Source organism: Felis catus, chromosome D3 (assembly GCF_018350175.1).
Source record: "Felis catus isolate Fca126 chromosome D3, F.catus_Fca126_mat1.0, whole genome shotgun sequence".
In the NCBI taxonomy this organism is placed as follows: domain Eukaryota; kingdom Metazoa; phylum Chordata; class Mammalia; order Carnivora; family Felidae; genus Felis; species Felis catus.
Genome location: NC_058379.1, coordinates 86563920 through 86575989, shown reverse-complemented (window position 1 = coordinate 86575989; position 12070 = coordinate 86563920). Strand labels below are relative to the sequence as shown.

General features: G+C 39.3%; 1 protein-coding gene across 6 annotated transcripts in view; it reads left to right on the top strand.

The window, feature by feature from the left end:
- RTTN (rotatin) overlaps positions 1 to 12070 on the top strand; it is a 163832-nt gene that overhangs the window by 11447 nt on the left and 140315 nt on the right. For all 6 annotated transcript variants that reach the window (XM_045041165.1, XM_045041164.1, XM_011288133.4 and 3 more), the window contains 3 exons: positions 125 to 290; positions 2934 to 3115; positions 5338 to 5453. In XM_045041165.1, coding sequence (XP_044897100.1) covers positions 125 to 290; positions 2934 to 3115; positions 5338 to 5453 — 464 coding nt within the window. The remainder of the gene's footprint in view (positions 1 to 124; positions 291 to 2933; positions 3116 to 5337; positions 5454 to 12070) is intronic.

Below are 12070 nucleotides of genomic sequence, written 5' to 3'. Positions count from 1 at the left end.
TTACCCCAAGAGAAGCATTTCTACTATTTTAACTTTGTTACTGTTTTCTGAAAGAATGATGTAAATTATTCATAATCATAATTTGTCTCTACTGAGGGATAATTTTTTTCTTTTTTCCTCTCAGATACAGTTTCCCAAAATTCTTCTTTGTCTTATTGTCATGAAGCTAGAGTTATTCATCATTCCCAGAATCCTTCTCCAGGAAGCAGTAGCCCCCGGCCTTCTGTGGTTGGACGCACAGGTCAGCGACCCAGGGGAGACGGTCAGGATTGGGACGCAGTGTCTTCCAGGTGACTGTTGAAAAGCCCAGTTAATTTGTGTGTGTGTATTTTACTTTGAGAGCGAGATTAACGTTTTTCTCTGTCTTCTCTCTTGGAAAATTACCACAGGTATTGGCCTTGTGTTAAACCAGTGGTTTTCATACTTTTTTGACCATGACCCATAGTACGAAATAATATTACATGCAACTCAATACTCAGTACACAGACGTATGCTCTGTATGTATGTGCATGTGTGTATGTTTCCCTGTGTGTATGTCTGTGTGTGTGTCCCTGCCAAAACAAGATGTTCACAAAATAGTACTTTGATTCCATATGCTACATAGTGAGCTATATTTTCTCTTCCTTTCTATTTCATTAGAAAATGAATGAGGATTCTGGCCCATTTAATTGTTTTTATTAGCCGTAGATGAAATGTGATCTAGTTTAAAAGCATAGCTTTAAATGATAGGTACATTTTGGTAAGATTTAATTTTTTTAAATGTTTTATTTATTTTGAGAGAGAGGGCACACGTGTGTGAGAGGGAGAGGGAGGGGGAGGCGGGAGAAGGAGAGAGGGAGAATGTAAAACAGGCTTCATGCTCAGAGCAGAGCCCATCGTGGGGCTCAATCCCTTGTGTCTGATTCAGACCTGAGCCAGAATCAAGAGTCGGACGCTTAACTGACTGAGCCACCCAGGTGCCTCTTTGGTAATATTTTAAACCCATATTTGTGACTCTAACCGTAAGTTTTAAAAGATTTTTGAAAGTTTATTTACTTATTTTGAGAGCAAGAAGAGTGAGGAGGGGAGGGGCAGAGAGAGAGGGAGAGACAGAGAATATCCCAAGCAGGTTCCACACCATCAGCACGGAGCCTGACGTGGGGCTCGAACTCATGAACCACAAGATCATGACCTGAGCTGGAACCAAGAGTTGGGCATTTAACTGTCTGAGCCACCCAGGTGCCCCTCTAATCATAATTTGGGTGTCTCAGTATTTACTATTAAAGGGAATGATTGGAGACTATAAAGGAAAGTTCCTTTAAAGTGCACAATTTATGGTATTTTACTCATTTGTGTAAATACAGATTTCTACACATCAGCTTTGCTTAAAGGGGCTGGCGTGGTGTTTGTGTGTTAGCTCATTCTTATGCCACAAGCATCTTATAAACATGTTAGTCTCTTTGGTGTCGTTCTAATAAATGCTCAGTGAGATGAACGCTTGTCTGTTGGCGTCATTATTTTCTCACGATGCTGCTGCCACCAACTGACACTGACTGATGCTGGCTGCGTGCTTGGTGTTACGCCGAGTGCCGTACGTGCTTCATGGCCTTCCGTTGTCCTCCTGGTCCTATGATAGCGCTGGTATCATCATCCTTGTACAGGAAAGCCTGGTTCAGAGGTGCAGGGAGCCTTACCCCAGCTCATACAGTTGGTGAGAGGGCAGGGGTGTAGACAGTATGATCTGAGAGCCTGTGCTCCTGACCCTTCCGTAGGAGCTGGTGTTGGTCAGGCACGGCTTTTCTCGTTACTCTTCCAGAGCCTGTCTGCCTCATTCTCTAAGCTGTATCTAGTGTGCTATATCTAATGCTTCTCAATTTTCGCTCCTGAGTGAACACCTTCCTCAAGGGGCCTTTGAGACTTAGAGAGAAGCCCAGCTCATTTTCGTATTTTGGGATGTTGGAATTGAACAAATGGCAAAACGTAGATTTTGGGAGTTTTATGTGCTCAACAGCATTAGTGTATCTGTGGTTCAGCTTCGATTGTGGATAACATTAAAAGTCAAAAATTTGAGGTCCTTGGTAATTGTGAGGTTCAGGCCTTTCTATAGCACTTTATCGGGGCGCCTGGGTGGCTCAGTCAGTTGGGCGGCCAACTTCAGCTCAGGTCATGATCTCGCGGTCCGTGAGTTCGAGCCCCGCGTCGGGCTCTGTGCTGACAGCTCAGAGCCTGGAGCCTGTTTCAGATTCTGTGTCTCCCTCTCTCTGACCCTCCCCCGTTCATGCTTTGTCTCTCTCTGTCTCAAAAATAAATAAACATTAAAAAAAAAAATTAAAAAAAAAAATATAGCACTTTATCCCCACGCCACCACTTTACATCTAAGGTAGGAATTTTTAATGAAGAAAGCCAAGAAAGGTGGGATGTTCTGCTCTTTGGTACATTTTCAAAATCATTACGTGATGTTGAGTGCACTAAATGAAGTCATTCATTTCTCCTCATATTTTTCTGGCATTTTCTAGCATTCTCTGGTTGTGAACATTGGCTCACTTAGAACATTTGGTGAAAATGACAGAAAATCTAGGAAACTATGTAAATGATTCAGTTTTGCCTCTATAAGTTGATTACAGAAGAACTTTGCTCTGAATTGGCTTGCTCTTCTGTAGAAATGAACAGGTTCTTAGTGCTCATGTTGACTGCTAGTACAGGAATTCTGAGACCATCCCTTTTGAAAAGCAATATATAGAAATGCGTTTTTGGTTTCGTTTACGATTTGAGCCATCTTTATGGAGTTTAGTCTCATAAATTTGTCAAGGCTTCACAGAGCTGAGCACAGTTGTCGCGTGAGGCAGTATGGTTGTGTCCAGCGTGGGGCTTTTAATGTGCCAGACAGCAAATAGGCGGTACAGCTCTTTGTGGCCGTTTCCATACTCAAGGACTGTCGTTTGTTTACTTTCCAGTGGGAGCGGGAGTCATGCTCCTGTCAACTCCAGGGTATCTGTGCCTTCACCTGTGGACGTGGTGCACATAGACCTGCCGGAGCTGGAGACCGAAGATGCGCTGGAGCTGCAGTTCCTCCAGCTCAGTCTTCCCCAGTTCTGTGTCTCTGTTCTGGAATCAGCAGTTCCTCTCTTAAGAACAGGTTAGTTATTTTCAAAGTCACAGTTCTTTTTGTATGGTTGGTGTTTGTTTTGTCCGTTTTCTGGGACTCTTAGTTTTCTTCCTTTCATCTTCTGTGTTGGGACCTTTAGAACTTGTATTTACGTATCTTTTGGGACACAAATCCTTAAGAACTTAGTAAGGCCTTTATCGTCTTCTAAGTAAATGTGGATGCCCTTCCATTCGTGGCTTTTCATTGCCCAGGCTTCCACCTCTGTATGGCTGAACGTAAGCACTGAAAGGACAGTGTGGCTGGGTTCAGTTAGAGAAGGTGGGCGAGCATGAATAGATCAGGACAAAAAGATCTTCGGCTTTTGCCCTTTGGAAACTTTTTGAGTTGCTCTCAGTTATTCAGTCTTCCCACTCAGTTCGTAGTAAGCCGTGAAACATGTGAAGAATAGAAATAAACCCCAGAGTAGATTCTTACCTTTGTAGTCATTTCTTTTTCTAAAAACCCCACACCCCAAAGCCCCCAAACATTCTGGAGTGGCTTTTTCTCAAATGTGCTGGGTAGATTTGCAAAGATGTACTGAAGTATGCATGGTAATGTAGTTGTAATTCTAGTAAAGGGTGATGAGAACGGTAACAGCGTGGCTGCTGTCCCACGGAGTCTGGTCCTGACAGTGGTTCCCGCGGGACTCCCTGCCTCGCTCAGCCATCACGTTCGGCCTCGCGTGTGTCACCGCACGTGCTCCTCTCACAGCCATTTTATCTTTCCATAAGTGCTAGTTACTACTTTTGTCTCTATTTTACAAATGAGAAACCTGTGGTTTAGAGTGGTTTAGAAGCCGATCCAAAGGCAAGCAGCTAAAACAGAGGCTTGAACCCAACATCCACGCTCTTAAGACCTTAGCGTATTGTGAGCAGTAATGATTTTTTATTCTGTAACTCTATACATTTTTTGTAGTTGATAACCTTGTTGAGATATGAATACAAGATAAACAAGATTTGCCTTTATTGCTTTGTAATGGCTCAATAAAAAATCTATCCCGTTTGAATGGTTCTTTAAGCTCTGTGGCTTATTTTTGCCTGCTTGAAGGTGGTGGTGAGGGAAGCAGGATGTAGGGCTGTATTTGGGAAGCATTAAACATTTTTTTATCCTGTGGAAAACCATATACCCTAACTTACCATAGACTGGATAACTGCTTCCAGGAGTTAGAAGGACACAGTAATTCACGTACTTGTAATGTGAAATGAAGGAGGAGCGGAACTTTGGCATCATAAAGTGTACACGTTTGTCTGCGTGGTAGACTGAGAAGAGTAGTTTTAGATGTAATGATTTTGCATTTAACCTTTTCTTAATTTGCTGTAAAAAGTCACATTGATAATTATAAAGCTATATCTTGGCACATAAAATTTTCTAAATGTCCTCTTGCCCTTTTGTGATAAATTATTGCGTTATTTGTAATTATTCAATATCATAAGAGATTTCCAAGAGAACTTGCTGCAGCTGTTCTAAAGAAACAATTAATCTGGACCCTTATGATCTGGTAGTTTGTTTTACTTCTTTCATTGGAAATTGACCTCTGGTATATGGGGCAGGAAAGTCTTGATTGAATATTCACCTCACTTGTGATTTTGAATAGTAGAACTCCTATGATACTCTGTGGAGAAAAAAGATTGTGACAGCACAGTTTCTTTCGGAATTTTTTTAGAGTTTTAAGTCAGTATAGGCTTGAGAACCTATTTCAGGTGGAATGTTTTGAAGTTTCTTCAACAAACACCATCATGAACATTTATTCCTTTAGTTGGTCCAGTCCAAGCTCAGCTTCTCAGGCAACTCAGGTGTGGTGTAATACTTCTGACAAGGCTGGAGTCTTCTAGCCCTAAATAGAATAACAGAATGCATTTTCTAAACCTCACCTGGTGCTTTGTCACCTATTACATGTAACACGGAAGGTCTTGGAATTAGAAACATTTTAATCTAAGGGCATTTTTAGTTGGATTTGCTACTTTCTTTTGGAATATCTTTCTTAGTTATGAGCACACTTTATGTGTTGTGGTTAAATAGTATTGTGAATGGAACAGAAGTGTTAATGGTGATTGTAGATTCTGACTTTCCTATTCATGTCCTTCAATGATTCTGAAGTCACCAAAAAAATTGAACGAGTTTGGGGCATGGCTAATGAGAGGATTGAGCAGTATGATATCTAGATGTTCATTTGAAAGTTAACTTTTTTTCTTCTCTCCTATTTATATTCCTAGGTAGTAGACAAATGATAATAAGGGTTCTGGAATTGCTTGCAGAGGATGTGATACTTATTGGTGAAGCAATTTCAGCAGATATCTGGGATGACAGCAGCCTCTTTGCTATAGATATGGTGAGAATCAGTATTTTCTTTGGGATATGATAAATAGTATCTTATTTTATTTTAGTCTTTCTAAGCTGGTTTTATTTTCTCATTAGTCTTTGAGAGCTTTCAGATACAGTATGTTTCAGGCTTATTTTGTGCATTCTGCAGTAGGCATAAATTAATTAATTAGTCATAAATTAATTAGTTTTTTGATTCTGGTTACTTGTAATGGGGGAATGTATATCAAGATCAAAAGCAGGCCAATGGGGTACTTACAGCTACTGTGACATCATTTTTTTGTTTAGTAATTGAACTAGGAATATGTATTTAAAAAATATAAGTTCAGATTGCTATTTCTCGGATTTTAAACTTGTATTTCTTTGCTTATACTTGTATTGTTGCTCATAGAAAGTCTTAGTTCTTAGCAATAGCAACATAACTGCTTGTTAGCTTTAACCTTCAGCATATACCAAGTAGTTTCAGAATAGCAATGTTAGTATCACTGTGGTCAGTAACTGATAAAGTTCAAGATTTCTTTGAGGTTCTTTTTGACTTAGACTAAATCTCATTAAGAATATACAGAAAAACAATTGTGCCTTGAAGTCACTTCGAAGAATTTTCTGTTTCCAATTTATTGTACAGTTAGATTTGTTTTCATTTGTTTTTACTTTTGGGAATTGTTTTCTCCTCACCAACACGTAACGCAGGTGTTTCCCTGCCATCTTGTTTTCTGGTTTATTGTTTCTGTTTTTATTTTAGTTTTTACAAATGTAAGCAAGTTTGCTCTTCCCACTTCTTACATAAATGATAGAGTGTCATATATGGTTTTACACCTTATTTTTATAACTTAAAAATACATCCTGTGTGCACAGAATCATAGGTATGGAGAGTTTTCCATGTCCACATGTGGAGGTATTCATCATTCTTTTTCATAGGCTGCACGTGTTTCAGTGTGTGTTTATTCACCCAGTCTCCTATTGATGGACACAATTTCTAATATAAATTATGTGATATGAATAATGTGCATATGTCATTTTATATAAATTATGCGATATGCATAATGTGCATATGTCATTTCATACATGTACAAGTGTGTTTCTAGGGTAGATTTCTTTAAGTAGGATCGCTCTATCAAAAAGGCTGTCGGAGAGAGAGTGGATATGGGGACGGCCAAAGTGGGTACAGGCTTCTAATTATGGAATATCTAAGTCATGGTGATGAAAGGTACAGCACGGGGGATACGATCAGTGATCCTGTAATAGCATGTATGGTGATGGATGGTAGCTACACTTGTGAGCATAGCATCAGGCACAGAGTTGGGGAGTCACTGTATTGTACACCTGAAAACTAAATGTAACATTGTATGTCAACTATACTTCAATTAAAAAAGTAAATGAATTTTAAATTGTAGATATTTTTGCATTCTCCTCTTCAGCTATACCACTGCATTCACTCTCCAGCAGTTTATTAGAAAGTGTTTTCTCCTATACACTCAGCAACAGGGTTTATGGTCAGACCTCAGATTTTTGCCATTCTGCTAATTGATACATGAAATGTCAGTGTAGGATTACTTTGTTCTTCTCTATTAGTAAAGTGGAGCATCTTTTTGTAACTTTGAGGGTCATTTTCATTTCTTTTTCTGTGAACATTCCTAGCATTTATCCACTTTTCTCTCGGGTCATTGGTCTTTTGTTCTTTTAACTGACTTCCATGAACTCTTTATACATTAAGAACATTGGCTTTCCAAGACAGGTTGCAATATTTTTCCTTCTGTTTTTTTTTTTTTTTTTTTTTGACTTTGCAAATGATGCTTTTGACGGTGCAAAAGCTTTATTCATTTGTTTATTTAAAAAATTTTTTTTTAGTGTTTTATTTATTTTTGAGACAGACAGAACATGAGCAAGGGAGGGGCAGAGAGAGAGGGAGACAGAATCCGAAGCAGGCTTCAGGCTCTGAGATGTCAGCATAGAGCCTGACGCAGGACTCAAACTCATGAACCACGGGATCATGACTTGAGCTGAGGTCAGATGCCCAACCGGCTGAACCACCCAGGCACCCCTCATTTGTTTATTTTTATATAGCTGTCTTTATCAGGTTATTTTTGAAAAATTGGTTCTGGATTTTGAATCATGGTTAGATTTTCTCCACACCTTGGGGAAAATGTGCTATATCTATTTCTTGAAGTCTACATTTTTGTCTTTCAAAAGTATTTTTCTCATATAGATTTTGCACATTTCTTAGTATTTATTCATATATATGTGTGTGAATGTATATTTACATGGGTGTTTAACATCTTTATTGAGGTATAATTGACATATAGTAAACTGCACATGTTTTTTAAAGTTAAAAAAAATTTTTTTTAAATGTTTATTTCTCTTTGATAGAGGGAGACAGAGCACAAGTGGGGAGGGGCAGAGAGAGAGGGAGACACAGAATCCGAAGCAGACTCCAGGCTCTGAACTGTCAGCACAGAGCCCGACATGGGGCTTTAACCCACAAACTGTGAGATCATGACCTGAGCCAAAGTTGGATGCTTAACTGATTGAGCCACCCAGGTGCCCTTGAAAGAAGTGTTTTGATTAGGCATGACTGATCAACATGTGTACAGGAACCTCAAAACCGTGATATTACAGCATTATTTTCATAAATCTGTAAACTACCAGAGAAATCTCCATGTAATTGGAAACCATACCCTTTTGTACATTTCAGTATATCACAAATCATTTTTCATTTTATATATTCAGTTTTAAAATTATCATCTGATTTCTTTGAAGGACTGATATTCTATCTTTTCTATTAGAGCAAAATTTATTCATCACAAAAATATACATTGTTTCCTATAGTTGCCAATTTTTTTCTCTTTATGTTATTTTGACTAAGATCTTTGTTTTATTAAACTTTGTTATAGGCTACCTGATCCTTGTAAATCGTGATTAGAACATAAAAAACAAACAAAATACTGTTTTTACTTAATACCAATACCCATGTGTGGAAATCTTAGACCTTGAAGCACACACACACACATAATACACACACATCTCTTGAAAAGAAAAACACACATTTTACAGAGGTTTAATAACATTGTTTCAGGTACTTCAATTTACCCATAAAATAGGGAAGATAGTTCTTAATTTTTCTTTAGTTCTTAGGGTTATCATACTATTTGGTAGTACTTTTAGAAGATTTTCACATATTGAAGGTTTTCAACAAGTGATTTTTTTTTTCTTTGAAGTGTGAAGAATGTTTTATCAGTTGCTTCTTAAATTAACTTAAAATTTCTTGGCCAGAACATTTATCTGTAAAAGTTAGTCATTCACTTTTAACTTTTGGCTGCTGATGTTTTATGATTCAATGAATTATTTTTACTTTAAAGGTTAAATCTGTTGTAGAAGTGCCAATTGGTATGATAGAAATGTTAAATAAAACAGTACTGCTTAAAATTATATCTAATTTACTTTACTGGTTTAAGAGAATAAATGCCTCCTAGGAAAAGAATCTTATTCCTTTGGGTATATGTTAATAGAAGCAAACAATAGAGTTTCGTAATGTCCCTACTTTTACCAAGTTTAAAATGGAAGGTAGGAACAGTATTTTTGTTGAGTCATTAAAGGAACAAGATAATATATGTGTTGCTACCAATTCAGAAAGTAAATATCTGAGGATATCTAATCAAATCTTTAGACCTTTCCAAATAGTGCTGATAGCAGTCTGGTACTCCATACCTCAGTTATGTAGGCATAACTGTAGGCATAGTCAAAGGAACCTGCCCACCCCCCACATTGAATGTTTTTATTTCCCTTGAAGTAAATAAAAGACAAAAATATTTTTACTGAACTTGTTATATTTTGTTAAGATAAAAAATGCTTTTTTTTTTTTAATGTTTATTTTTGAGAGAGAGAGAGACAGAGAGAGAGAGAGAGAGAGAGAGAGAGAGAGACAGAGCATGAGCAGGGGAGGGGTAGAGAGAGAGGGAGTCACAGAATGGGAAGCAGGCCCCAGGCTCTGAGCTCTGAGCTATCAGCATTGAGCCCAAGGTGGGGCCTAAACTCACAGGCGGTGAGTTCATGATGTGAGCCAAAGTCAGATGCATAACCGACTAAGTTACCCAAGCCCACCTAAAAAATTTATTGTTAAGTACTTATAAAGGTTAGGTTGACCTAAAGAATGTGATTCCTTCTTTGCTTCCCTTTGAATTCAAGTCTGTTTTATCTTCATTCACATGGTAAATTCCGTTCAAGGAGTGAGAATCTTTACCTCATGCCTTATAACCCCAGACTCCTGGGGCTGTCTTCTGTTCATGTGTTGCCTTTCTCCTCTCTGTGGCTCCTGTCATTGCAATGTCATGAAAAACAGTCTTTTCTCCTTATTTATGACTCATTGCGTCCACATTGTCATCTGACCTGCTGGTAACAGTTGTTCAGGCTTGTTGAAGACTTGCTGGTTGGAGTTTAAGTGGGGCCGAAAGCATTGTGAACACAGCTAGAGAGAAGGGCTTTGTGCCCAGTAAGGGCTCACTAAGGGTGAGTGAACCAGACTGTGAATTTATAATTGGGTGAGTGGAATCTCTAATTAGCATATGCCTTCCTGCTGCTACCACCAGTCTAGAGACCGTGATTTTAGTTCACCAGACATTTCTTGATTGCCTATTACATGCTAGGCACTGGGGGTGGAAGATGAATAAGAGGCTGTTCTTTTCACTCTTATGGGAGATAGATACTTCTGTTGTGACACTCGTAAAACAGAGGTAAGCCTAGAGGGATAATAGTTCGCCAAAGATAGTTTAAGGATAGCGCTTACTCCGTCGTGGTCATTGTTTAAGCACTCTGTGTTTATGAAGCCACTTAATCTTCAGGACCCTCTAAGGTGGATAATACATGTTATAGATGAGAAAATGGAAGCTGATTCTTTTTCAAGGTCACTTTAGGATTCTGTGTTTTCAATCATGTTTTATTGCCAAGGATACCACGACACCAGTCCCAACTTAGAATCTCAGGGAGAGCCTTTTTGTAGATCATGACTGAACTGAGTCTGAAATTGTAAGATTTGGGTCAGCAAATAAAGGTAGGGCTTTTTTCTGGCAGAGAGGAGGGGAATGAGAGGGAGGAAGGCATAGTGCTCACTGGTGGTGACGGGGAGGACTGGTGAGGGCAAGCAAGCAAGACAGCATAAAACTCAAGGTGGAAGATACGGGAGAGACGCTGGTCGGCTACAGAGTCTGCTTTTAGAGGGCTTTCTACTTGATGCTGAGTGTTTTGGCCTCCCTTCCGAAGGCAGGATGAGCTTGCTCTTCTGCGGGAGAATGCTTGCTGAGGTTCGCGCATGCCACGGTGGGTGGGCGAGGTGGTGGGGCCTGTGGTGGGCTGTGGTGATGGGTGCGGTGGTGGGCTCGTGGTGGGCGCGTGGTGGGCCGCCGTGGAAGGCAAGTGTGGAGGAAGAGGCCGGAAGCATTGTGGGGGACAGCCCCACCCGGGTGCTCGCTTCAGATGCTTCACAGTATCTACCACTTATTTTACAGTGTGTGGATACCCAGTGCAGAAATTGTGTTTACAATATAAATTCTGTCTTACGGAGACTATTTGGAATATTTTGCTAATCTGATTTAATTCTGTACCTTCTTTTCGTAATAACAATGAATATCCTCTGAAAACTGGCCTCCCTTCCCCTCCATCAACTACTTCATAGCCTTTTGAACATTTTTAGCTCAACAAATTCAAACTGTGGACTAGTTTCTGTTGTTTTTTAATCCTTTCTTTTCTTAAAACATTACCACCCTGCCTTTTATTTTGCTTAGAAGAAATGCTGGGAATAGTGAAAATTGCAAGCCTGATTCTTTTTTTTTTTTCTTTTTTCCTTTTTAAATTTAAATCCAAGTTAGTTAACATATAGTGTAATAATGATTTCAGGAATAGAATTTAGTGATTCATCACTACATATGACACCCAGTGCTCATCCCAACAAGTGTCCTCCTTGATGCCCATCACCCATTTAGCCCATCCCCCCACCCACCTCCCTCCATCAACTCTTCAGTTTTTTCTCTGTATTTAAGAATCTATTATGGTTTGTCTCCCTCTCTGATTTTAATCATATCTTTGCCTTTCTTCCTCTATGTTCATCTGTTTTGTTTCTTCCTTTTTTTTTTTTTTTAAATGTTTATTTCTGAGAGCGAGAGAGACAGACAAAGTATGAGCAGGGGAGGGGCAGAGAGAGAGGGCGACACAGAATCCGAAAGTCTTCATGCTCCAACGTGGGGCTCGAACTCATGAACTTCAAGATCATGACCTGAGCCTAAGTTGGACTTAACCCACTGAGCCACCCAGGCACCCCATCTGTTTTGTTTCTTAAATTCCACATATGAGTGAGATCATATAATATTTGTCTTTCTCTGACTTATTTCGTTTAGCATAAACACTTTAGTGCCATCCACTTTGTTGCAAATGGCAAGGTTTCATTCTTTTGTTGTTGTATTTAAATTTTTTTTAACGTTTATTTATTTTTGAGAGATAGAGACGGAGCATGAGTCGGGGAGGGGCACAGAGAGAGGGAGACGCAGAATCCAAAGTAGGCTCTAGGCTCTGAGCTGACAGCACAGAGCCTGACGTGAGGCTCTAAACCACAAACTGTGAGATAATACCTGAGCCCAAGTT